Source organism: Parasteatoda tepidariorum, chromosome 10, assembly GCF_982258835.1.
Source record: "Parasteatoda tepidariorum strain Cologne lab strain chromosome 10, Ptep-v5.0, whole genome shotgun sequence".
NCBI lineage: Eukaryota > Metazoa > Arthropoda > Arachnida > Araneae > Theridiidae > Parasteatoda > Parasteatoda tepidariorum.
The window spans coordinates 85,944,143-85,968,519 of record NC_141764.1 but is presented as its reverse complement, the minus strand read 5'-3'; the positions used below and the strand labels follow the sequence as shown (position 1 = coordinate 85,968,519).

Genomic DNA, 24,377 nt, shown 5'->3' with positions numbered 1-24,377 from the left:
AAAAAAGAAAATTTTTAAATTTTTTATTTTTATTTAACTAGCACACCAAAAGAAACAGCAAAATCCAGTAGGGTTGGTGGCAGCTATGCATTACTGATGCTAAATGTCAGGAATGATGATAAATGTTGATCACTGCATTTTTCACCTTCTCGCCAATGTGAAGCCTTTATTGCACCAGGTGCTCACTTCTTTGAATATTTTCTGTATAAGTTCTCAATAAAAGATTCTTTTTATTTCTCATTTTTACCAAATCTTTTGTTTTCTGCCTTCATCTTCTATGGTGAAATTATTTTTGAGGGGGGGGGGGTAAGTTATTACATCCTTAGAGTTGTGACCATTAGTTTAATACTTCACACAAAAGTAACATAACAGATGTTCTAATTGGAATTAAAATCAATTTTTACTTTGAATAAACTGATTCAAAGCAATGCTTAAGAAAGATTCAATTTGTTGATCAGAATAACCAATTTAGTGCCCAATTCTACACAGAACAAGTGGAAAATAAAAGCAATCTTCAAGCCAATGAAATGATAAAAACATGAAACAAAGCAAAAGAATAAATTTAAAATAGAATAGCTATCTCAAATCCGGGAAACTCCCAAGATTGCAGCTAAATTAAATAAAGGCAGTGGTATTCACTGGCTGTCTTTGGACTCACAAAGTCATATCTAATACACTTGAATTAATTCACCAAGACCAGATGTTATTTAAATAAGCTCTATGCAAATGCACATAATTTAGCTGTCAGTACAAGTTGAAATGTACAGACAAAAAGATCAGGTTAATAAGAAAAAACACCGACACACATAAAAAGTTTATGATATACTTTGGGCTGTGTAAGCATAGAATGAAATATTAATAGCCTATATAATTTTTAGATTGAGAAGTGCCAAAATCCAAGACCACTAATTAATAAGGTACAGGTACCATCTTGTCAAGCTGCAACAATGATTTATGTCAGCAAATTTTGAGAAAGTACATATGTAAATGAATATATATGTATGTACATATGCAAATGAAAGGGTTAACATTTAAGCGGAACAGAGACATAATGCATAATTCTAAATCTCATAAAAAAATAACAAATATTTCTTGAAGAGAAAAGTTTTCATTCACAAAACATTAAGTACATTATTTATACCTTTGAGCACTAAATATATATATATATGTAATCAATCAATCATTACAATGTTTAATATTGCAATAAAATTTTAATTTATAAAATAAAAATAAGATTTTCCCAACAACTAATACTCAATATATTGGTCCAATTTAAATTTAATTTCCTTACACACCATTCAAATTGGGTTCATAATTCAATGAACTCCTATATAGGCTGTTTTATAAATAGCAGGAACTTAATATATAAAAAAAAGAAGATAATAAATAGATCCTTATGTTTTTAAAATCTAAGGAAAAGGAATTGGATCCAATAAAAATTTCAAGCATAAAAATGAAACACTTTTAAAGATATGATACAAGTAAATTTGATGTCAAAAAGTTACAGCTATTAAATTTGAAAATACGTATTATAAATAGGTTACACTGCTCATTTATAGTCTTATGACTTATGTTCAAGACAACATTGACAAAGATTAACCCCAGAATGATTTTGGGATGTTTCACATCCGAAACCACGTATCTAAAACCAAGACTTAACAGGAAAAGCTGAAAATAATAAATTCTAAAGCTTGGACAAAATAACATTATTTGAGAAGGGATTTTGGATTAAAAAATAATACTATGATCAATGCTTTAGATCATTCTAGGGCTAATAGAAAGACATTGAATAAAGTCTCTTTTGTGACTTAATAGTAACTTTAATAGAAAAAATCTACATTAAGATTAAATGTAAAAAATATTACTGTATGGTGCAGTAACAAATTAAAGGGTATACACTTCGAAGATGGGAAATGAACATAAAGTTTAAATAATTTTCACTTGAATTCATGCTGGCAACTAATTTTAAAATTTCATTAAAAAGCTATTAGAAATTTTAAAATGCATCTGCATAATCAACCAGGACACTTACATGCAATAAATATAATTTCAGACAATGGCACACACAGATGATGAAGAGCAAAAATACAAGAAAGCCTATGTATAAAAATAGGAGTTTTTTTTGTTTATTATTATTTTTTTAATTTCCCTGTTTTATTTTTTAAACCATTGCAAGTCCTGAATAAAATTGTGCAAACTAATTGCCGAGAGTCTCGGAATTACTGCTCCACACACAGCTTTTTGGCAGGAGGTTCATCGGGAGAAGTCTTTTCAGAATCGCCGGGTTCTTCGTCGTCGGCACCATCAGCAGACTCTCCGACATTCTCTTTGCCAGAGTCAGCGTGGGAATCATTGGTATTTTCCTCTGAAGGTAGCTCTTTCTCATCATCTGTAGAAACAGGAGGATTTGATATTACACCCTCAGAAGAAGGCTCACTACCATTTTCGATAGCATTATCATCAGCATGGTCACCATTTTCGGAGGTCTCAGACTTCGCATGGGGCATTCCTTCTAAAATGGATGGCTTTAGATCTCTGGCCAAATAATGGGTCCACAATGTTAGCTCTACTTTATGAGGTGTCCAATGACTTTTAGGGTCTGCAATCAACAAATTTTCTTTCTCAAAACAATACAAACATAAATATCATTGCAAGATACATTTATATATATAATAAATACCGTGTTTTAATTTAGCATAGAACTTAGAAATTTTGGAATTAGTTAAGTACTTAGAAGTTTAAACTAGCAAATTATTTAGTTTATCTATTCTAAATTTTAACAAAAACGAACATAAATTGCATGTTATGAGATATAAGTTAGTTACCAAGAAAAAATAGGGTGGCGATTAACACACAAGGCAGGGCTCGAAAAACCGCACATCTTCGGCGGTCAACAAATTTCTCGAATCAGACATCCGAACGGAAGGCCATTTTCCCATAAATTGTCACGATTCATTTTCAATTTTTGTTATCTTACAAGAGTCTAGCGCCTCACTTCTAAAATGACCCTCTAATCAGAGTAGATAAAGAAATTTTTTCTCAAGAATGGGTGTCATTAAAATTTAAGACACATAACATTGTTAAAGACAGAAAACTTCAGCCCTCTAAGCCCAAGCTATTTATAAAGATCTAATGCAGAAAAATGACCCATAATACAGCAACATACTGCGCATGGTGGAATTGATGTTTTCTGTGTCTGTGAGTACTGCAGCGGTCGAAAGGGGGCTTTTCAGCAATGAACTTACAAAAAAACACATTACGTACTGGTCTTAAACAAAAAGCATTAAATGCAATTATGAACATCTACCTAAATACAAAACCCCTTTCAGATTTCTGTGCAGAAACCTCTGTATTTCATTGGCTTGATTGCGGAACTGTCAAACGTCATATGATTCATTTAAAAAACGATAAATTGACATTCCAGATAACTTGACCTTTGTCATTTAAATTATTTAATAAAAGAAATACTAGGTTACTGTTAATAAACTAGTATTTTTTTATTACTGTATAATGTATTCATAGTATTTGTAATCCTAGTAATTACTAATTCATTGCGTAATTTATATAAATGTTTGTAATGAATAGGAGAAAATAATATTTTTCATTTATTTAGAAGCTACGGGGGTTAGTTTCAAAGGAGGACGGGTTCATTGTTGGACAAGCCGACCTCAGGGACCGGTAAAGTTTTTTCGAGCCCTGACACAAGGAGAAAAAAAATATTTTTACTTTCAAGACTGATTTTACCTTATTTTTTCACTGATGGCATAAATTTTAATATTTTTTTTAAATGCCTTATTCTAATGTATAAATTAAATTGCAAAATACTTATACCTGTCATATTGACTTCTATAGACAAGGAACCAAATTCATTCTATAGATTAAAAATTGGAAGCACAGGACCTAGTGTTTCAAAGGCTGCTGGGAGAGTTTTTTTAAGTTGTCTTGTTGAGTTGTTTTAAGATTTCTACTTTATGTTATACTTTTAGTTTCATTTGCTCTTACGAATTATTATTCTTTAAACCATAATTATATAAAGGAATATGCAAATCTCAATATTATTCAAGGAAAACCTTAATTGATGAGAACTGTTACAATAAATTTTTTGAGCAGAATTCTTTCAGAAATAAAGATGAAATGAGAAACTTATTCAATTAAAAGATTTTTTTTCTATAATCAGAATAGTAATGATTAGAAAATTCAGATTTTTGCGATATCAAGCTTTAACTGTATTCAATTCATCAATACTATTATTAGAAATAGTTTTCAAATTTTAAATATTCAAGCAGTACTACTTTAAGATAACTCACTTTATTGCTTATCCAACTTCTACTTTTATTACCATTTTACAAAACAACAAATATAAATTTTAAAATAAATTTGTAAGTCAAAGTCTGCTCACAATCTTGTTGCAGAGACTAAAAACCTCAGCATAACAAAAAGAGTAAGTTGCTTCTTTGAAACTAGGAAAACAAACAAAAAAGTTTAAAAATTTTAATACAAACCCAAACTTTGAAGGCGCTCGGTACATTTCTTGATATGCTCAGCATAATTAAGATATTCTGCTAATGTATAATCGGTGGCTTCGATACCAGGTGTAGACAACATACTCTCATCTGCCATGTATGGAACATTATCAGGAAAGGCAGCAGCTAGAATAGCTATAAGTGGTCGAGGAAAGTTATTAGCTCAGGTAAGTGAAATACAAACTCATATAAAACGCTAAAACAAGTCTGAAGGAAAATTTATAAAAGAGAACCAGAATTTTCTGAACTAGAAATCAATTCATCACATCATAATTAAAAACTATCATTAAAGCTTTAATGTTAAGAATGAATGGAGTAACAAAAAGTAGAAGTAGTATAGAGTTACAATTATAGTTCGTTCACCAGGAGTAGGGACTTGAATGCGCGTTCATCACGTGGTATACGACGATACTTTGGCAATCATTTGACAAAAATATTTATTTCACAAATTTTATGTGTATTTTGTTAACTATAAATATGTCTTTAATTTGATATTTCTCTCTTCTGAGTGAATAGTTTGTCCCTTTTGAGACATTTTGCAGGGATAATAGCAGTTTTTAAATTTAAAATTATTCAACTAGCTAGAGAAACAAAAGGTATAATAGCAGATGATAAAGCGAAGTAAGTGACTGAAAAAGAATTAATTCTTGGTGAGCATTAAGGGCTGTCTTATTTTCTAGTGCAGAGATGTTTCTCCTCTTACTCCCATGCTGAGGTATTTATTGAACTCGGCGTCCGAGGAGGTAGAGCCAAGTGCTAACTACTGGTGAACAAACTATATATATCATGTTAAATTTCAATGTACGCCAAACTTTAAGATTTTATGGTTTGCATTACAAAGAACTACTGTATATAGATTCTAACACTTTAATTCACAATTTTAATTTTTATGGACAACTATTTTTTTAAAATTTATAATTGGACCAAAGCATTTCCAACACAGCAAGTAAAAGAATGTTAAGTAGATTATAAAAATTCAGCAATTCTGAAAAAGCTGAGAGGTGGGAAAACAAACCACCATACAACACCAATTTAAAACTGCAAATAAATGCTAAGTGCAAATGTCTACAACATGTCCCATGTACTGAGTATAGATCATTGTCAGTTTAGTTCTGATTTTTCTTTCTTTTTCAAGTCTAAACAGTCAATTTTTATTAAAGATAACTTTTAACAGTTTAATTATTTTTAAACAGCGGAATTTTTTAAATATATTTATTGGAAACAATTCATGATATTAAATTAAGAGTTTTTTTTAAATTTATTATTTTTAACAAGCTCAAATTCTAAATTTTAGAAAATAACAATGAAAAAATATATGTATTCAATGATGTAACACTTTGCAATAAACAGAATATTGCATCAATTGAAGTGTGTATACATTTTCAAAGACATAATTAGTAATTTCAACACAATTATTACACATTAAATTTAATATGAATTTGAAATGCATTACAAATATCATTCTAACTCCTTTTACATTTTTTTCGAACATTATTCAAGTCTGATGTATAATACTTAAATCAGTTTTTAACACTTAAATAAAAACTCATTATAAAAAGAGCCAAAATATAATGATTTTGATTTAAGGAATAGTAAACAAAGTCTGGTAGCAAAATTTCTTTAGCCAAACTGCAGCATTAACTTCAAAAATATGAATATTTCAGTGACACAAACATAGTATAACAGATAATGGTAAAAATTACAGTAACATTAAATACATAGAAAAATTTGTTAACACAAGGTAGATAAAAATTATATTAAAAAAGATCCTAATAAACATTAACTTTATTTTTTTAAATTAATCTCTGTCGCATCTAGAGAAAAAACTAAATACAGTTAAAATTTTTAGAATTTATGCCAAATATTCTGGTTAATTAAAGACAAACTTGGATTTTTTTAATTAACTCTATTTAAATCTTCAAAAGAAATTCATTCCCATACAATCACAGAGACTGACCTTTACTTTATTTTTTTTTTTGAAAATAAAAAATGAAAAAAAGTTTGAAAATTATTGATAGATGTGCAAATAATATGTAGCCCCAGCTGCATGGCTTCTGTTAGGAAGGAACTACATATTGTATCCAGAAACGGAAGTGTTAAATTCTATTTTCATAGCTTTATAATTTTTTTTTTTACAGGGTGGGTAGCCAAATTTTTCAACAAAAAATAAGTACCTGTTAAGCACTTTTCAAGCACTCAAAAAATATTTTTAAGCACTTTGAAAAATATCATAATTAGACAGGGTATGCATGTTTTCGGCAATTGAAGGTTTTATTTACAATGACAAAGATGATGAAGCGTCACCAACGATGAAATTAACAAGAGAAATCAAATTTTCTATCGCTAAAAGAGGGGGGGGGGGACAACAATGTTTAGTTAGTTCCCGTAATCAGCAAAAATTCGAGATATTTTACGATCCTATTACAGAGGGCGGAAAATGAAGTCTGAAAGTGAGACTAGTCTTGCAAAATGCAGCAGGGTCAAAAATCCTTGCCACTGAATCCAGCTCAGTATACGCAAGTATTTCATCAAACATGCAAAACAAAAGGTGTTTTCATACACTACAGACCAGCGGTATGCCGAAATAGATTGCGGTTGAATTAATTGTTAAAACGTTGAATATGACAATGTCTTTTTGCATAATTTCTGGCGAAAATCAACATGTTAAAGAAAAATATCACATTTCGGAAAAGGGAAAATTAAGCAATTTTTAAAAACACCCATGGAAAAAAGCACCTTTTTAAAAATGCTACACACCCTGTTTTATTACTATTTTGAACTTAAATCCTGATTGAGAGAAAATACACTTATTTTGTTCAGATCTTTAGTAACTTATTTAAATAGGTGCCTGTTTTGAATAAGCTTTGTATCAGAGTTTAAATTAGTTTAGTCTGGTGTATGATTTCAACCATTCTTTAAAATTTGTCATTCATTCAATATTCATTTAAACAAGCCAGATTGGACACTTATAAATTTTTGCAGGTAACAGTTTATTTCTTAGAATAAAGCTCACTAAAACTGCAATTATACTGGTTTTTAGTGTGCTGAAAAAATGTAACACATTATAAGGGAGATTTATGTCTTATTCTCACCAGATGCTGTAGCAGGCCCAACTCCTTTTAAATTGGTAAGTGCAGTTATCGCTTGGGATAACTCAGATGGTTTTTTTCTGAAAGCTTTCTTGCTGGTTTGCAAAACTGCAGTTTCCGTATTGATACGGACTAGATCCGTTAATCTTGGACGGAATTTTCCACGCTGGAAGGAAATAAAATTAAGATTTAAAATGGCTTAAAATGAATTTTAAATATTGGTAATATAAATGATTTTTATGACTTACCATTAATTTCCATTTTACAATTTGAATTAATTCTTCATGAACTATGTGAGGTGGTTTTCTAGACTGAATAATTTTTGGTAATTGTTCTTGATACCTATAATTAAAATACTTGTTATGAACAGTTTAACAATTTGAATAATCAAGTTAAATAAGTGCATCAATGACGAAGTATTTTAAAACTGATGAATGATATTTTTTTAAAAAAATATGTAAACCAGCTTAATAAAGATAAAAAAAAATTTGGGGTATTATAATACCAACATATGGTGATAAAAAGAGCGAATATCCAAGGAGATTGGCCATAATGAAGAGAAAACTAGGTAAGTTGTCAACAAAATTTCAAATTTTATTAAATCTTAGAATTAATTATTAAAGTATTAGTAAATTTATTTAATTCAAAATGTTTTTATCATAGGAAATTCCTTTAAAGTAAAAAATTCAATTTTTAAAGAATTTATAAATTTTTGGCAAAAATTAAGAAATTTACAATAAAGAATCAGGGCACTACTATACCAATAAGTCTGCATTAAAAAAGTATCTAGAAAATAATCAGAGATCTTATCTTGCCAGGGTAAAAAGTCCAACTTTTTTTTTTTTGAAAGTAAGTAAATCTTAGTTTAATTTTCTATATTTAAATGCTTTGACTATAAAAAAATTAATTTTTCCTTAAAATTCTTTATAATTTTGAGTTCAATAACAATATGAGAGTGTGTTACTTTGAATAAACACTATTAAGCAATTTTTAAATGTTTATATATCATTGGGCTTCTGCAAAAATATATTAAAAATAATGTCAACAAAATTTCAAGTCATAAAAACAGCTTAAAATAAATCAGATGACAAATTTTATGTTTCATTAGTTTTTAAAATTAGAAATATCAAATTGATAAGTTAAAATCAAAAGCATAAATGGGAATAAGGCCCTTCTTTAAACTTTATTTTTAAATTTTCTTTCTGTTCTCTTTTAATTTTTATGATTGTAATATTTTCAAAATACAATCTTTATCTTCATTACATAATAATAATAAAAAAAAAAACACTTTACTCTTTATTATAAAATAATTAGGATCAATACAAATACTAACTATTCTAAATACACTTATATATACAGCCATTTTAAAGTTATTAGTCCTATTTATAATTCCAAAAATATTAAAATTTTGAAAGCTATTAAAATGGACTTGAACATTAAAATATTCTGCAGACATAAGGCTAATAAAAAACTATAATTTAAAAGTTTTTTTTTTTACACCAGTGTTACATAAACTTAAAATTTGCTTCCTATTTTGAACAATAATGAACATATTCTAATACAGTACCTTCTTTTTAGTTCCTTTATAAACCATCATTATCAAAAAAATAAAGCTTAGAAACAATTTTTAAAAAAAAAAAAATTATAATTCTGCATAAATATATCTTGACTTATTAAACCAGTTGATTTAAATCCTGCCAATCTTTGTAAAATCTTAAAACCAGACAGATTGAAGACACTGTCTTGAAATACAAAGAGGGATATTAAAATTCTATTGACTATTTTTCTTCAAAAATAGAGCCAATAATACAAAACAGAAGAAAATGAGATTAAAAAGAGAGAGAGAGAAAGAAGAAAATGACAAGCAAATTTGAAACCCCTTTCCAACCCCATTTTATTATTTTTTTTTTTAGGAAGGGGAAAGAGAAAACTCAAGATCAATACATTGTGCAGTTGAAGAAAATCAATATCATAATGAGCAAGCATCTCATTTTAGAAGACATTCAGAAAAATGCAAAACTCCTTTTGGTAGAGAGGCATCAAATAAACAGGAATACATAATGGCATTTTACTTTTTACCATCTTCCCTTCCTTTCTTGTTTGAGAAATTTTTTTTATTTTTTAACTTTCATGAAACTTAAGATGGTTAAATGAGAAAAGAGGATGACAAAAAATTTTAGTGGAGGAAAACCTTTTGGGATTACAAGTCTTTTAGAAAAACATAAATCTTCACAATAAAGATAATAAATTTAAATAATATCCATCTATCGGTCTCAACTTATAGAAAGGCCTCTAAAACGTGAATTATACACAATTTTGAAAATTTTATTTAAAAATTCAGCTAACGTCAAGTAAAAGTTAAAATAAACAGAAAGGGGGAAAAATCATGGCGAATAACTTTTGATTTAGTTGTCAGATTTTCATATAAGACATTTTTGGCTTTGAAATATGACAATTAGCGCCATCTATTAGGTATAGAATAGTAGCGTAAACAAAAACAATAGTTCGAATGATAAGGATCTTTCCCATTCGATTCTTTGACTGTCAAAATGTGTTGAAAATTTTAATTTCGAAGTAAGTTTGTCAAACGTGAAGTAAACGTTAAAATAAACTAAGGGGAGGAAAAAAAAAAAAAAAACACAGTGAATAACTTTTGATTTAGTTGTCAGATTACACACAATTTTTGGTTTTAAATATGACAATTAGTGTCATCTTATAGGTATAGAATAGTATCAGAAACAAAAAATATACTTAATGAATTCTTCGATTCTCAAAATTTGGATAAGCGACAAATTGGAAAACTGGGATATTCTTGACCCTTAAAATAAGGAACAGCGGCAAATAGGAAATTAGTGTCATTTAGTCAGGAGCGCTACTGAAAGTTTTCTCCCCAATACGTTATTTAACGCGGTTTTAAAACGTTGGCAAGTTATTTATTCGGAACACAGCTCAAAAATGAGTATTTTAAAAAATAGACAGTTCAAAATGCGTGCTTAAAAAATTGGACAGTAAAAATGAGCCTTTACAATGCTCAACTCAAATTTAACAACGAAACATAAGCACTTAGTTTTCCTACTTTTTTAAACACTAAGCATATTCATTATGGGGCTAAGTCTTAGACTTTGGGGTCGATCGCATTCAGAATACTAAATGATTAAGTGCTTTTTAAAAATTAAAACTTGTACAACATGAATTTGATACCGTATAATTAATTTATAGGACCTATAAACTATACATTAATATAAATAGTTTTTACTCATATATGTTAAGTTCTAAAACTTCCAAATTTATGTTCTGAAAGACAAATGGAAAATCGAAATTTGAAGAACTGAAACTAGATTAATACTGAACAAAGAGTTTTGCGTTGCTTATATTATATATATTTTTTAAAATTATACTCAGTGGTATAACACCAATTTCGCAGTTTTCTTTTTGTTGTTTTTATTATAGAATAGCATTTTAGCAGGGCGCTTCCAACAGACTTATTCTTTTACCAGCATTTTTTTCCTGTATGCTAAGATCGGTAATAAAGAAAACTGATTTTCTTCGTTAAAGTTACATTTTAGGAAAGAACAATTTTTTCTGTTCTTCTTTTGCTTTTCTTACTTTTGTTTTAACCAAAATTTTTATTATGACACAGCATTCTTTAATGAGTGTTTCTTATGAACGTCTTCACTTTTGTGGAAAAGAGAAATTTAGATTTTAAAGTTTAAAAATTAAGAATGATTGTTTTGGTTTCAATCTAGATTTTTCTTTTATAAAAAAAAACTTGTTTTTTTTATCAAAGTTTTTATTATGACGCGACAATTAAGAATGTTTCTATTTTCATTCTTTTGATTCACTTTTTCTAGAAAATACGGATTTTAGAAAACTGAGATGTTCAGGTTTATAATTTTCTTTCAAAAATGAAGATTGATTTTTATTTTTCCTGTTTCGTTCTTGTATAAATTTTTATTTATTTTTTATGATAACGCAGAATTTTTAAAAGTGGTTCCGATAGATTATATTTCTTAACATTTTACGGACTCACTTTTTCGAATAACATTACTTTAGCATTAAAGTTTTTTCCCCCTATTTCTCTTGTATTTAACTCAACACTTTTTTTTTATAATAGCTGTTAGTTTTTTTTCTCCCTTTTACCCCATACCGGTAATACAGCTAAGTTTCGATTATTTTTCAATAATGACTTAACTAATTTATGTTTTAAAAATATTAATGATTTTTTTCCCGTCCAATTATAGTTATCAGAAAGCTAAATTTTATCAATTATTTTTCCATTTTTATAATATCAATTTCAAACTTACGGACGGACGCCATAAAAAAGATAAAATTAAGGGGAAGTGAGGGAAAAAAGAAACCTTGAGTAACAACTTATGTCCTACTGATTGGGATTTTCACGAATTCAATTCAAATTTCGATCTTCGAAAGGTTGACCTCATGTATGCATGCCAATTTGAATTACGAAATAAGAGAAAAAGAAAAACGCACTTCCTCAGCATATACATGTTTTTATTTCGTCAAATAAGGGTTTTTGAACATTCAACCAAATAAGAGTACCAAAATGATAATTTCAATTTTAGCATATTTCACAATAATTTCAGGAACTTTTTAAGCGATTTTTAGTATTTAGCAGGGTTTTATAAAACTAGTTTTTTAAAAGACAATATTGTATTGTATTGAATTCGAATTTTTAACTACTTGATTTTTATTGCATTTGGAGACGAATTTTGATAAAATTTTATATCTTGTCATTTAGTATCGCAGTTTAAATCGCGGTAAAAATTAGCACGACTTACAAACAATTAATTTTTTTTTTCGCCAATAGAATAATAGTTAATTATTAAAAATAACTTTTTTTACACGGAATTATTTTAAGATAAATTTCTTGTTTAGTTTAAAAATTTACCTAGATACGGTGACGTACGCAAAACGTGAATTTAATAAAATATTAAGGAAGCCAAACTTTCAATCGCTCCCCTGATTGAACTACTAGAACCATATTTTCCAGGTAACAAATGCATCTCATAATTTGATGGTTAAGATTTCATAGATTATAACTTATTAATACTTAGCATATTTATTGTCAATCCTACAAATCATTCAGATTGGCAGCCAGAACGTGAAAATTCAATAAGCAAAACGAAAGATTTATATTACAGGAATCTTTCCAAATTTCGAAACAATTTTTATTAAAAGGAAAATAAATATTTGAAAAACAGATACCATAATCTAGGCTGTAATAATATTGCAATTAAATTTTTTGTATTGATATTCCGGAAATATAAATTTAAAGTAGCATTTTTTCTTGATGCTTTATTTGCATGCTCTTTGCTTTCTAATTGCAACATTTGTTCTGAATTATGTCATACAAACTGTGTGTCGAAACTGCACACAGTTCACAAAATGAAAGAAGATTCGAAAAAATGGTTAACTTATTTCCTTCTAACAAAAGCTAAATATTTTACAGACCAAAAACTAAGCAAATGAAAGAAAGCTTTCTCAAAAATTAATGAAGAGTTTAAAATACCTAACCTACTTTACCAAAAAAAAAAAAAAAAAAAAAAAAAAAAAAAAAAAAACCAATTAAAATGAAGGTTTTAGTTCGACTGTTATTTCAATAGATTTCTTTTTGAGTCAATTAACATCAAAATAAAAGTTTACTTGCAGGATGGCGCATGCCGCATTAATAAAGCAGTGAAACAAAAATGATGCAAAAAAGTTTATTTTCTTATTAAAAGTTTTAAAATCGACAAAAATGAACGATGATTGTTTGTTTTCGTATGAAAGCTCCACGCAATTTTTTTTATTAACTAATTTACTCAAACATTTTTTCTTGATGAATATTCAATACACATACGGGTAATAAAAATAAAGAGCATACAATGAAAAGGTTGAAATTTTTTACAGTTCACTTAATTTTTCTTTCCTCTAAACGTAATGGTAAAATTTTCAATGTAACTGTCTTGTAAGCAATTCATACAGTCTGGAAACTAAGACCGGTTGTATTTGTTTTACACAGAGTGTTAAAAAAAAAAAAAGAATGAAAATTTTCAAATATCTGTAGAAATATACATAGAACAAAAAAAAAGTGAAAAAATACACAATCAATATATATTTTTTTTAAATCCTAAAAAAATACCAAATTATCTCCCTCCTCATCCCCGTAGAAGCAACTTTGAAATCTTAATTGTAAATCCTATTTTTTATTGCAGATTAGGATTCTTCATTAAAAAGTAATCCTATGTGACATATAAATTTATGCATTTCACAGTTGGCGCTGTAATGAGAAAACTAATAGAGGGTAAAATTGTGAATCATGAGAGTCATAATATTAACATAAAAATTGACATTAAAATTATTTCAAAAATTGCCTTTTAAAAAAAAATATTTTTTTTTTGTCTTAAAATACTACCATTTTAAACAGTTTGTACTTTAATTATTTTAGTCAGTTATTTGTGAAGCAAAATGTATAGACCTATGCATAATTTAAATTAGGGTATCAAAGTTTATTCAACCCTGCCCTCAAGAGCTGAAAGAGTTTGGTAAAATTTGAGTTTTGTTTTTTTTTAAATTTTTAAAAATTGAACGCTTATATTTTTACTTTCAAGATTCAATACATATTTCTAGATATTTGACTGTTTCCAAATCTTTTTTTCTTCTACACCCTGTATATAGTTTTATACTTTTGATTTATTTCCTTGGAAATTCTAAAGTCATAGACAGATACAAGAATTTATATAGTTGTCTGAATTACAACAGAGAGCAGAATAAAATTGAAATATTGCGTTTTTAGAAGGGCAGTCTGCCCTGCCTGCCCTTTGATGCACCCTTTTGTAAAAATAAGCTGATTTAATTTGATTAAAAATAAGCTAATTTAATCTGTGTTTATAGGTTTAATTCCGATTATTTGTCTGGATTATTCTCAACTGATACAATTTTTATAAGTGATTTTAAATGTTAAAATTGCTTTTAATACCCCCCCTTTTTTTTTAAAGAAGGCATCTTTAAATTTTTTCTCACAATTTTCAGTTTAAATTATAGCTTTCAAGTCATTTATCATTCAACATTTCTTCTTGAGTTTACTTTTAAAAAAAAAATTGTGCACTCAGTGATTTTTCTTTTAGTATGCCTTAAATTATTTTTTTATAAACTACAAATTTTTCTCGTATTTTAATAATGAATAAGAATTACTTTTTGAAATATACACAATATTATAAGAGGGTAATTTAAATATTGTTGTGGATCAAATTCAGTTATTACAGAATATTACACAGTTTGACAAACTTTTACAGTGTTAAGTGAGTGACTTTCAAAATTAAGTGCCAACATGACCTTTTGCAGGGGTGGGTTTTTAACATTAAAAATTGTCTTAATCTCACAAAAAACAGGGGAAAGTTCCTTTTTTGTCATTGGGGACATTTTATTAGTACTTAAATCATGCACAATACTTGCACGATAATTATTTATATTATATTTCATATCAAAAAATACTGTCAAAATTATTGAAACTATTAACTGTGTGTTTTTTTTATTTATATATTTATTTTTCAATTTTTATAAACATTGTAATATTTATAATTTAAGATCAATATTATTTGCCATATAATAACCATTCAATTCATATTACATGTAATGAGTCATTAATTGTTATAGCTCTAAATATTGATTTTCTTTTATTCCACAATTTAGGCAGGTTTTTTAGCTTGAGTAAAACTAGAGTGGTTACCAATAGCCATCTGATCTCCCTGCAAGTTACAAAGATCATTGTTGGTTAAAAAATGTTTTATATCTCAGAACCTCTGTAAATCATCAGTGGAACCCTAGGGTTCCACAGAATAATTTTTTGCAACCACTGTTGCAATTTGTTACCCATTGTTTTAGAAATTATTTTGTGGGTAAGACTTTCGTAAACTTACTTTTCTTTTTTTTAAAGGCTAACATAAATTTTGTTCCAACAAAAATTTTTGATACTCAGTATTCGTTGTTAATAATACTTATATGTATATGAACATTGCCTAGAAATCATGCTTATATATTTCCTGATAAGTAAACTAATTATAATGTACAAAAAATATATAATTTTTTAAAACTACTTTTTTTTTAATTAATCATTTCAAGTGCACAATTATAAGAATAAATTTCCTAACACACATAATTTTATTATGTTACAGTAAAAGCTTTGGCACACCTACATTTTAGTCCATGTAGCTCAGCATTGATTAAAAGAATATTTTCAAATTTCGGTCTCATTTATTCAAAACTTCTGTTTCATAAACGAATGCTTAATTTGGGAGTAAATAAAAAATTTAAAGATTGGGTAAATTATAATTTTACACACTTTTATTTATAATTATTCAATATATTTAATACAATAGACTGATTTTCTACACCAAAATATTAGGCTTTTAACAGTAATTGTCAAAACTAAGTCCCCCTCCCCCCCGCCAAAATGATAAAAGAACATACCTTATTGATCACCTGTGATTTTATTTATAATTATTTCATATTCAATAATAGTAAATTTCATATTCAATAATATTCATATTCAATTAGGTTTCTGACAATTGTTAAAAACTATATCAAAAAGGTTTTTCGACATAACGTTTAAAACCATAGTCAGGAGTCTGTCCAGGGTAAATTTACTACCGTTTAGCGGTATCTTCACAAATTCAACTTTAGGAAAAATTGCAGTTTCACAAAAAAAAAAAAGTTCTTATGCAACCACTTTCTTGCTGCAATCTACAGAAAAGAGGAGCTTTTCTGGCAGCTTTCTTATACAAAAAGGTTGCACGCATTTGTTCAGATAGTGCAATTTGGTAAGCCTAACTGGCAAAGCAAACCATTTTTCAGCTGAGTTTTTTAAAATTAAACTAAGAGTCCTCTACAAACTCTACAGGAAGTCAAAATTTGAACACTGAAATTTAACTATGGACAATGATTTTAAATTTGGGTACAATTTTAAGTGCAAGATTTTACAACAGCAAAATTATTTTTGAATATATGGGGAAAAATATAAAGAAATTTACCAGTCATAAATGATTTTTATTAGACAGACCCCTGATAGTTAAAATTGGATAAAACCGGCAATTATCATAGAACTGGGCAATCCTGATTTTCATGCATAGTGTCAAATGAATAAATAACTTATAAAAATGCATTGTGATAGCAAGAAAGATTTGGCACCCAATACCTGTGATTTTTCTAATTTTAAAATTTGTTAATTACCTTTGATTGGTTTTTATTGAAAAAAGGTGAACTTTCTTGTTTGTTTATTAGTAGTAGGTGAATAAGGTATTTCATTAAATGAAAGATATTAGATACTTTCATCTTTCTCAAGAATATGTTATCTAGCCTCACCAATATGTTTTAAAACCATATTTGCAGAAGTTAAAATTTCCATAATTAAAATGCAAGAAAAAAAAAAAAAAAAAAAGAGATACTTTGTTTAAACCTTAAATTTCTGTTAAAACAAAATTTATGTTAGGCTTAAAAAAACAAAAAAAAAAAGTAAGTAAGTACATTTACGAAAGTCTTACCAACAAAATTTTGAATGGAAGAAAAGAACATGCATTAAAAAAAAAATTGCATTGACATTTGAAGTTTTCAATTCAAAAATAAAATAAACTTAACAATAAAGAATTATGTTACATGTACCGTTGACTACTTAACACTTATAACAGTTTTTATTTCTCATTTCAACAAAATCAAAATTTAGCTTATTTTAATATCACTTTCCAGCTTATTATTTAATATAATTTTCAATTTAACCATACAACAAAAATTTAAATGCTAGACATAACTTAATCAGGAGTAGAGGACTTAAAAATTTCAAGGTATTTTAAGGAACCTTCTCAAAAAATTCAAGGGGAAGTTCAAAAATTTGTTAGGCTAGAAATCTGTAACACTATAGTTTATTAAATAATAACTGATTTGTAAAACTTAAAATACGTATTCTGAATAGTATATTAATTAAATCGTATAACAATAAGTAAACTATATCTAAGACAATTATTTATACATATTTAAATACATAAAACAAATGGTTTACATAACTTAATAAAATCGTAGTGGACTCTTAATTTGAGCCCATAACAATTTTAAAAGAAACAAAAACTTACTAATTAGATGACAATGTCTTCCAAATCTTTATTTTTACCTTATTTTAATGAAAAACAACTGTTTGCTTTTAAATTTCAATTAAGCAATTAACAATTAAAGTAGGAGTGCACAACCTTTTCAAGTGAAGGGCCACTTGCAAAGCAAGTTGACCAACGAAGGGCTGCATGCCTACTTAGTCATGATAATTGCAAATATGATAATTAGTGTTCTAACCACTAACAGTCTTTATCAGTAAACTTAGTAACATATTTGTAGAAAATTAAATATTTTTATTCATAAAAATTCATGATTCAAGAGCTGCAGGTTGTGTACACCTAAATTAAGTTAAATTAAAAAGTTAGAATAATTTTTTTAAAAAGTCATTTCTGATTCTAAAATTTGTAGTTCTATCACAGGTCCCATCTATTTTGGTAACACAAGCATCCAAATCGAAGTTAATATCTTCAGGACAATAGTTGATTCCTAGAGTTGGTGGTAAATGCCTCATAATTTTTTTCTGAATTTCGTAGCTAATCAGTTCTTTAATAAATTAAATTTAGGTGCACCAGTCAATTTTCATAATATTTGAGGCAGAGTCGTGGTAGCTTAGGGGATAGAGGGCAAATTTTTCCCAATACTTGATCCAGAAGTTTCCTTCTCTCCTGGATTAGGTTCAAAATTACAAGGCTATGGAGTTGAACATTAGTAGTTGTGAACTCCAAATTGGTTTAGCTGTTCAACGATGGTTATATTTAAAGTGACTACTTAAGTGTGAATCCCGGCAGTGGCCGCCGATAGCAGCTATCGGCTTGCAATAACCACAGTGCTTAAGTGAAATATCCTCGGAGGACGACGGATCATGAGTTAGAATCTGTTGGTTCTAGGCTAACAGTGAGAGATTTTCGTTATTTTCCTCTCCATGTAACATAAATATAGGTTAGTTCAATCAAAAAATCTTACACGAAGTCTAATTTATCTTAATGCTTGATTCTGGAGCTTTTTTGACTTGTTCAATGTTACAAGGATATGGGGTTTAACATTGCTGTTCAACATTGGTTATAAAATTTCAAGCCACTCCAGAAATATGGGGGGAATATTTCTCTATCATGATCTGAAGCACCAACTGCAATCACCAAATGGACAATTTGCATTTTCCCCCCTTCCAGTTTCTCTAGACTTGGTGATTATTCTGCACAGACCACAAAATGGAAATCTTTTCTCAACGATTTCATTTCTGTATCTTGGTCAGTTGTGTGAACTACAACCGACAAATGAACTTTTAACTAGCAAAATTTTTCTTGTATTATGAAAACACAGACGTTTACCTGAGGATGGCTACGAGTTATACCTTTTGAGTTGGCCCCTTTGAGCGCTTTTTTTTTTTTTTTTTTTTTTTGCAGGCTGCAGCCTGGAAATTGCCAAGACATAGCATTTATTCTGCAGCAGATCATTATGCGGAAATCATTTTAACATTCATCTCAATTATTAGCTGTCTTTAAGCAGTGTTTTCATCACAGAAAAAAAATGGGTGAGAATTTCTCACCCTTTCTCAAAAACAGGGTGAGATTTCAAAAAGTTAAGTGAGATTTCTAAAAACTAAAAAAACACAAATAGACTTGAAAAAAAATTCATTTCTTTTATTATAATACATTTTTAACGTCTTCTATTTTTTAAAGCATTGAATATTCTTGCTGCATCATTATAGAAGATTTTGCCTTTACTAGGTATTTGTCCATTTTACATTAGTGCATAAAAAATTTGTACGTCTTACATGAAAAAACCTTACCTACGGTAAACACGTGGTTGCAGAGAAATGTGTTCTGAAAGGGGTTCCATGGTTCGGTTGTGTTCTGTTGTTCAAAAAAGTTCTGAACAATACTTGTAAATAGGGAAGCTAGATAACGGAGCAAATGTTGAAAATAATGAAAGATCCAGGAAGAAAAGTGAAACGGATTTTATTCTAAATAGTGTAATTTGAAGCTTCTTCCAAAATGCGAGAAATTCGCGAATTTTGAAATTGATTTATAGAATGCACGAATTTTTTGCAGTAATAATTTTTTGATGCGAGAAAAGAAAAAAATATGCGAGATTCTCGCGCTGTAGTGAAAACACTGCTTTAAGTAAATTTCCTGTCAGAATGAACCCTCAACAAATTTTTTTTATCAAAACAATGGACCATTTTATAATATTATCCATCTAAACATTATGATAAATAGGGGCGTAAAAAGTGATTGATTATATGGCTATATAATGAAAGTTTCAAATTTGACGGCAATAGACTTATACCAGCTTTGTATATATAAGCTGAGATTCTTCAACTTCGTTAGCAACAATCTGTATTTTTTAGAAATAATACGCGATTTTTTTATTTTTTATTTTACAATTATGACTTTATAGTGTTGGGTTTCATTTTGTATTTATATGCAATTATTTTCGAAAGACAATTTTATATGTATTTTTGATAGAAGAAAACACTTTTTTAAAATACAAAAAAAATCTGCCCCCAAAATTTAGAGTAGATTTGTCAGAATCTCATACAAAGAGGACCTTTCAAGAAAAGTCTAGACTTATCTGGATAGTCAATTGTTAAAAGCTTAAAAACACTTACATTTCTGGTCTGATTAAATCTATATTAAATAAGTTTAAATGAAGTATATCTTTAAAGCCAAGTAATAAATATTATATGGGAAATTATAAAACACATGAATTCTTTAAAAGAGAATAACAATTAAGTGATTTCACATCAACACTGTAAACTCATTAATATTGCTTAACTGTCCTTAAAACAAACCAGCATGAAATTTTATTTCAGAATATGCAATCAAAATTGCAAATTAAGTTTAATATACCTAATATAACTATTGTATTTAAACATTATAGAGGAGAATTAGATTGAGAAGTATTTGAAAAAAGTAAGCACAAGAACTACAATTTTTAAAGACAATAAGAATCATGACAACCAAGATGTGCAGGTGCCAAAATAAGAATTTTCACCAGACAAAAAGATCACTTGTGAGTTTTAACCTTTATTTTACGTAATGCAATAGTCAGTAAAAAAAACTTCTGTTTAAATTACTTAGTATACTGCACAACAAACTAATTAATAAATAGGAAATTAATTTTTGTTTGAGGATAAAATATGTAAATTCATTTGAATAAATGAATACCACACTAGCTAATCAATAAAATAATGGTTTGTAGGGAAAAAAAAAAATCAAATTAAAGAAGTTATGACGGAAGCGTAAAAAAGGCAAATTTAAAAAAAAAAAATTCTTATTTCTAATCTATAAAATAATAATAATCCCAAATCATAAGTATTAAATTATTTTCTTAATGATTGGTTTTTAATTTAATTACTTTTCAGAGAACTAACAAGAAAATCATATAAGTGCTGTTTTGAAAAAAACTTTGGCGTCCATTTTGTTCTCTGTTATGCAAAGTGTCTCTTTCATAATTTATGAAACTAAAACTCCTTTAAAAGAATATAAAATGTTAAATAACAGTTGAGGAGAAGGACTTTATCATTATATATGCTCAATTACATCGACTGTTAGTCGAACAAATTATGTTTCACTAATTACTATTAAAAAAATTATGTTCTTGTATTTTTTTAAAAAAAAAGATCAGATGACTTTACCAGAAGAAAATATTATTAAATAAGATAATAGCCCTTTTTTTATTTCAATTATACTTTATGTAAAATTTTTAAGCTTTTATAAAAAAATGTAGCTTAACAAGGAAGGACAACGAATTCTTAAGCCCGGTTACACTAGAATGAGCAGACACAGAGGTTGTTTGCGCTGCCCCCCAATACTTCAGACCGATCTACTAACGAAGAAAAACAAAGCTAACCAAAACATGCGCTTTAATAGCACGTGTGTCAAAGATCTGTAATCCCGCCTGAGTTTAAATGTGCCTGTCAATTTTTTCACACGGACGGACAGAAGACACCTAAAAGATTAACAAAGGGGCAAGAGGGTGAATGGCCTTGAACCAGTCGAACAAAGGTTTTTTACATACCATGTATCCAGACGTATGAGCTCTTCAGGTCCACCTTTTTTGGTCCTTTTAGATGCCTTTTCTTTAAGTACTTCCTTGTACTGCGACAGAACGTAATTCCACTGTTCTGGAGTTGCTTTTGTAAAGAACACAGGTCCGGAATCCGTAGCTTGAGCCATTCTACCCTTCTTCTAAAACACGTACACACTTAACAAGAATCTAGCCGCCTCTTTGCTCGCCGCGTCACCAGGGGATCAAAATCTACTAAAAAGAGGCCGTTGATAAAAACAGAAAAAACCAGAATTCCCAACAGATGGCACTACATATACACTGCTTGCAGGTTTTCAATAGAAAGCAATATAATTGAGTTAATTTTAGACAATGAATAAGAATTAATTCTAGTAAGATACGTAATAAATATAAAATAACTCTTATATGCACAACTATTTAGTATTTTGAATTAAAAAAAAAGAGGAATTCAATAGAACATTCAGGGTAAAAAAATTACTCACTAGATGGCATTATTAATCTAAAAGTAAAAGTTAAAGTATTTTGAATGTGAGGTCAGATGTTTCCGCAATCGCGCATGCAATGAGGGTGATTGAGAATGTGATTGGTGCAATGTGTATGATCCGGCTTAAAGGATTGTTTACACTGCATGAAAAAGTTTGCATATGTGATTTCGAAGATGCGATTCAAAGCCTGATTAGTGAAACATATTTACCAGCCTAAAAATTTCAACCAAGTTCCTGTTTCCATCCATGAATTGACATTTACGATTTTTTCGTATCACTATATTCGAAAAAAACTTACATAAATAAGTTGTCGGAGTTTTTTGGTTTGAGTCTTAACGCACTAAAATTTCATAAAGAGCAATTCTAAGGGACCTTTCTCGCTGTAAGAAAAAATTCGCATAAGCGACTTTGAGCCTGATTGGTATAATATATTTCCCTCAAAGAACCCTCCATTCAGATTCTCGTTTGCTACTTTCAGCAATGTGTTAGCATACAGTGAGAATGAACCTTTACCGTCTCTGTTTGGTACGGCACGGACCTCAGTCGATGCCAGCATCGCATGTGAGTATCGCATTTTATACTTACACAATAACAATTTGTTTTCATTAGCAATCGAAGAAAAGAGTAAACTTGATTAGAGTAAGGGTACAAAAAAAATCACATCGTCCAATTCGAATGCAGTTAGAATGTTAAGATCAGTTGCGATTTTCTAGGATTCATTTTCAGGAACTGTTCACTTGAAATCTTTCCGGGATGTGAGTTCGACAATACAAACGAGAATTTGATCGGCAAATCTTTTATGGGTATATTTCATCAATCAGGCTCTCATTCACATCTCCGAATTTATGTCTGCAAATTTTTAACTATCCTTTAGAGGGCATTTGCACTTCATCTGACTTGGAATCGGACAAGGAGTTCCACAGAAAGGAGCATTCTTACTGATTGCAGTTGCTGCACCTCCAATTACCACCGAGAGAAAAATGATCCTGATTAGGGAGTTTCTACATGAAAAATAAATTTCAGCAGCAGGCTCTTTTATTTTCTCAACCGTGATTGGATTTGTGGCAACTGCATTTGGTGAGAATGCTCTTGCAGTTTCTAATCATTCGCAATTGAAAGCAAATCGGATGAAGGAAAAAAGGCGTCTTAGTAATAGTTTAAAGACAATATTAGTGCATGCTGGCACTGCACTACCACAATTTAGGAAGCGTTCTTACTAGATGTGAAAAATTTGCAAGCTAAAACATAGCATGCGAATGAGAACCTGATTAGTGAAATATTTTTACAATAGAAAAACTCTCAAACCAGGTTTTCATACGCATAAAAAACATAGTAGGCAGAGAAAATTGATTTTATTTTGTTAATTTACTTTTTTGCAGTCTGTAAATGGGTAACTTGTATCACTTTGTTTAAATTTCGAATTAGCTTTCAATTAATAGTTTATCTTGATGGTTTTTCGGAGTATTAGGAAAATTAATTGCCTCCCTTAAAATAATAATATTTTTTTTTATAGTTTAATTAAAATTTTTAATAGGTTTTAAAAATTTTAGTGGGTTCTTTTTTATTTGTTTTTTTTATTATTTTTATTAATAAAATCTTGAAAAGCATGAAAGATTTACTCAGTTAGACACTATAAATGTCTCAAATATTCTTTTTTCATTAAAAATAATAATAAAAAGAATGAAGTTTACTTTAACGATGGGCCACGATTCGAATAATATACTAGTATTTCTATTCGGTTTACGACGAGAATTGTCGATTACTAAACTGTTTGGTTCGTAGGATAGTGAAAAATTATGTCTTCTTCTTAACTACGAATTAATTTATTTCCTTTTTTTACACTTATTTAGCGAATTTTTTATTTTTTATTTTATTTAGTGACTAGAATAATTTAGTTAAAATCTTTAAATCAGTATTATAGTGGTAGAAAAATTAACATGTTGTGTAAAAGCAACAAAACAAGAGCACTAAAATAATTTATTTCTCTTTAATAAAGCAAACTAATTACGGCTTTTTATATATTTCATTCTACAAATGCTGCTTTGTTGTTGTTCTTTTTCGAATTTGACAAATAGATGTATTTTAAAAGATTTAAATAAATTTATAATGAATATTCGATCACGTTTTAGGAAATGAATATCACATTGTTCGTT

The 24,377-nt window shown here is 28.5% G+C and overlaps 1 protein-coding gene across 1 annotated transcript; it reads right to left on the bottom strand.

Annotated features, from left to right (window-relative positions):
* Positions 1-310: 310 nt before the first annotated feature.
* On the bottom strand, positions 311-21,989 carry LOC107448618 (uncharacterized). The gene is made up of 5 exons (XM_016063886.5): positions 21,731-21,989; positions 7,861-7,954; positions 7,616-7,778; positions 4,503-4,658; positions 311-2,599 (listed from the first exon to the last, which is right to left on the bottom strand). The coding sequence occupies exons 1-5, from the start codon at positions 21,886-21,888 to the stop codon at positions 2,220-2,222; spliced, it is 951 nt and encodes a 316-aa protein (XP_015919372.1). The 5' UTR covers positions 21,889-21,989; the 3' UTR covers positions 311-2,219.
* Positions 21,990-24,377: the final 2,388 nt, after the last annotated feature.

What these genes read in the sequence shown, in the direction of transcription:
- LOC107448618 (XM_016063886.5), bottom strand. Translation starts at nt 21,888, where the DNA reads ATGGCTCAAGCTACGGATTCCGGACCTGTGTTCTTTACAAAAGCAACT. An exon ending in CTCATACGTCTGGATACATG is followed by an intron (nt 7,955 to 21,730) that starts GTATGTAAAAAA and finishes TTTTAATTATAG; the next exon opens with GTATCAAGAACAATTACCAA. An exon ending in TTGTAAAATGGAAATTAATG is followed by an intron (nt 7,779 to 7,860) that starts GTAAGTCATAAA and finishes ATTTCCTTCCAG; the next exon opens with CGTGGAAAATTCCGTCCAAG.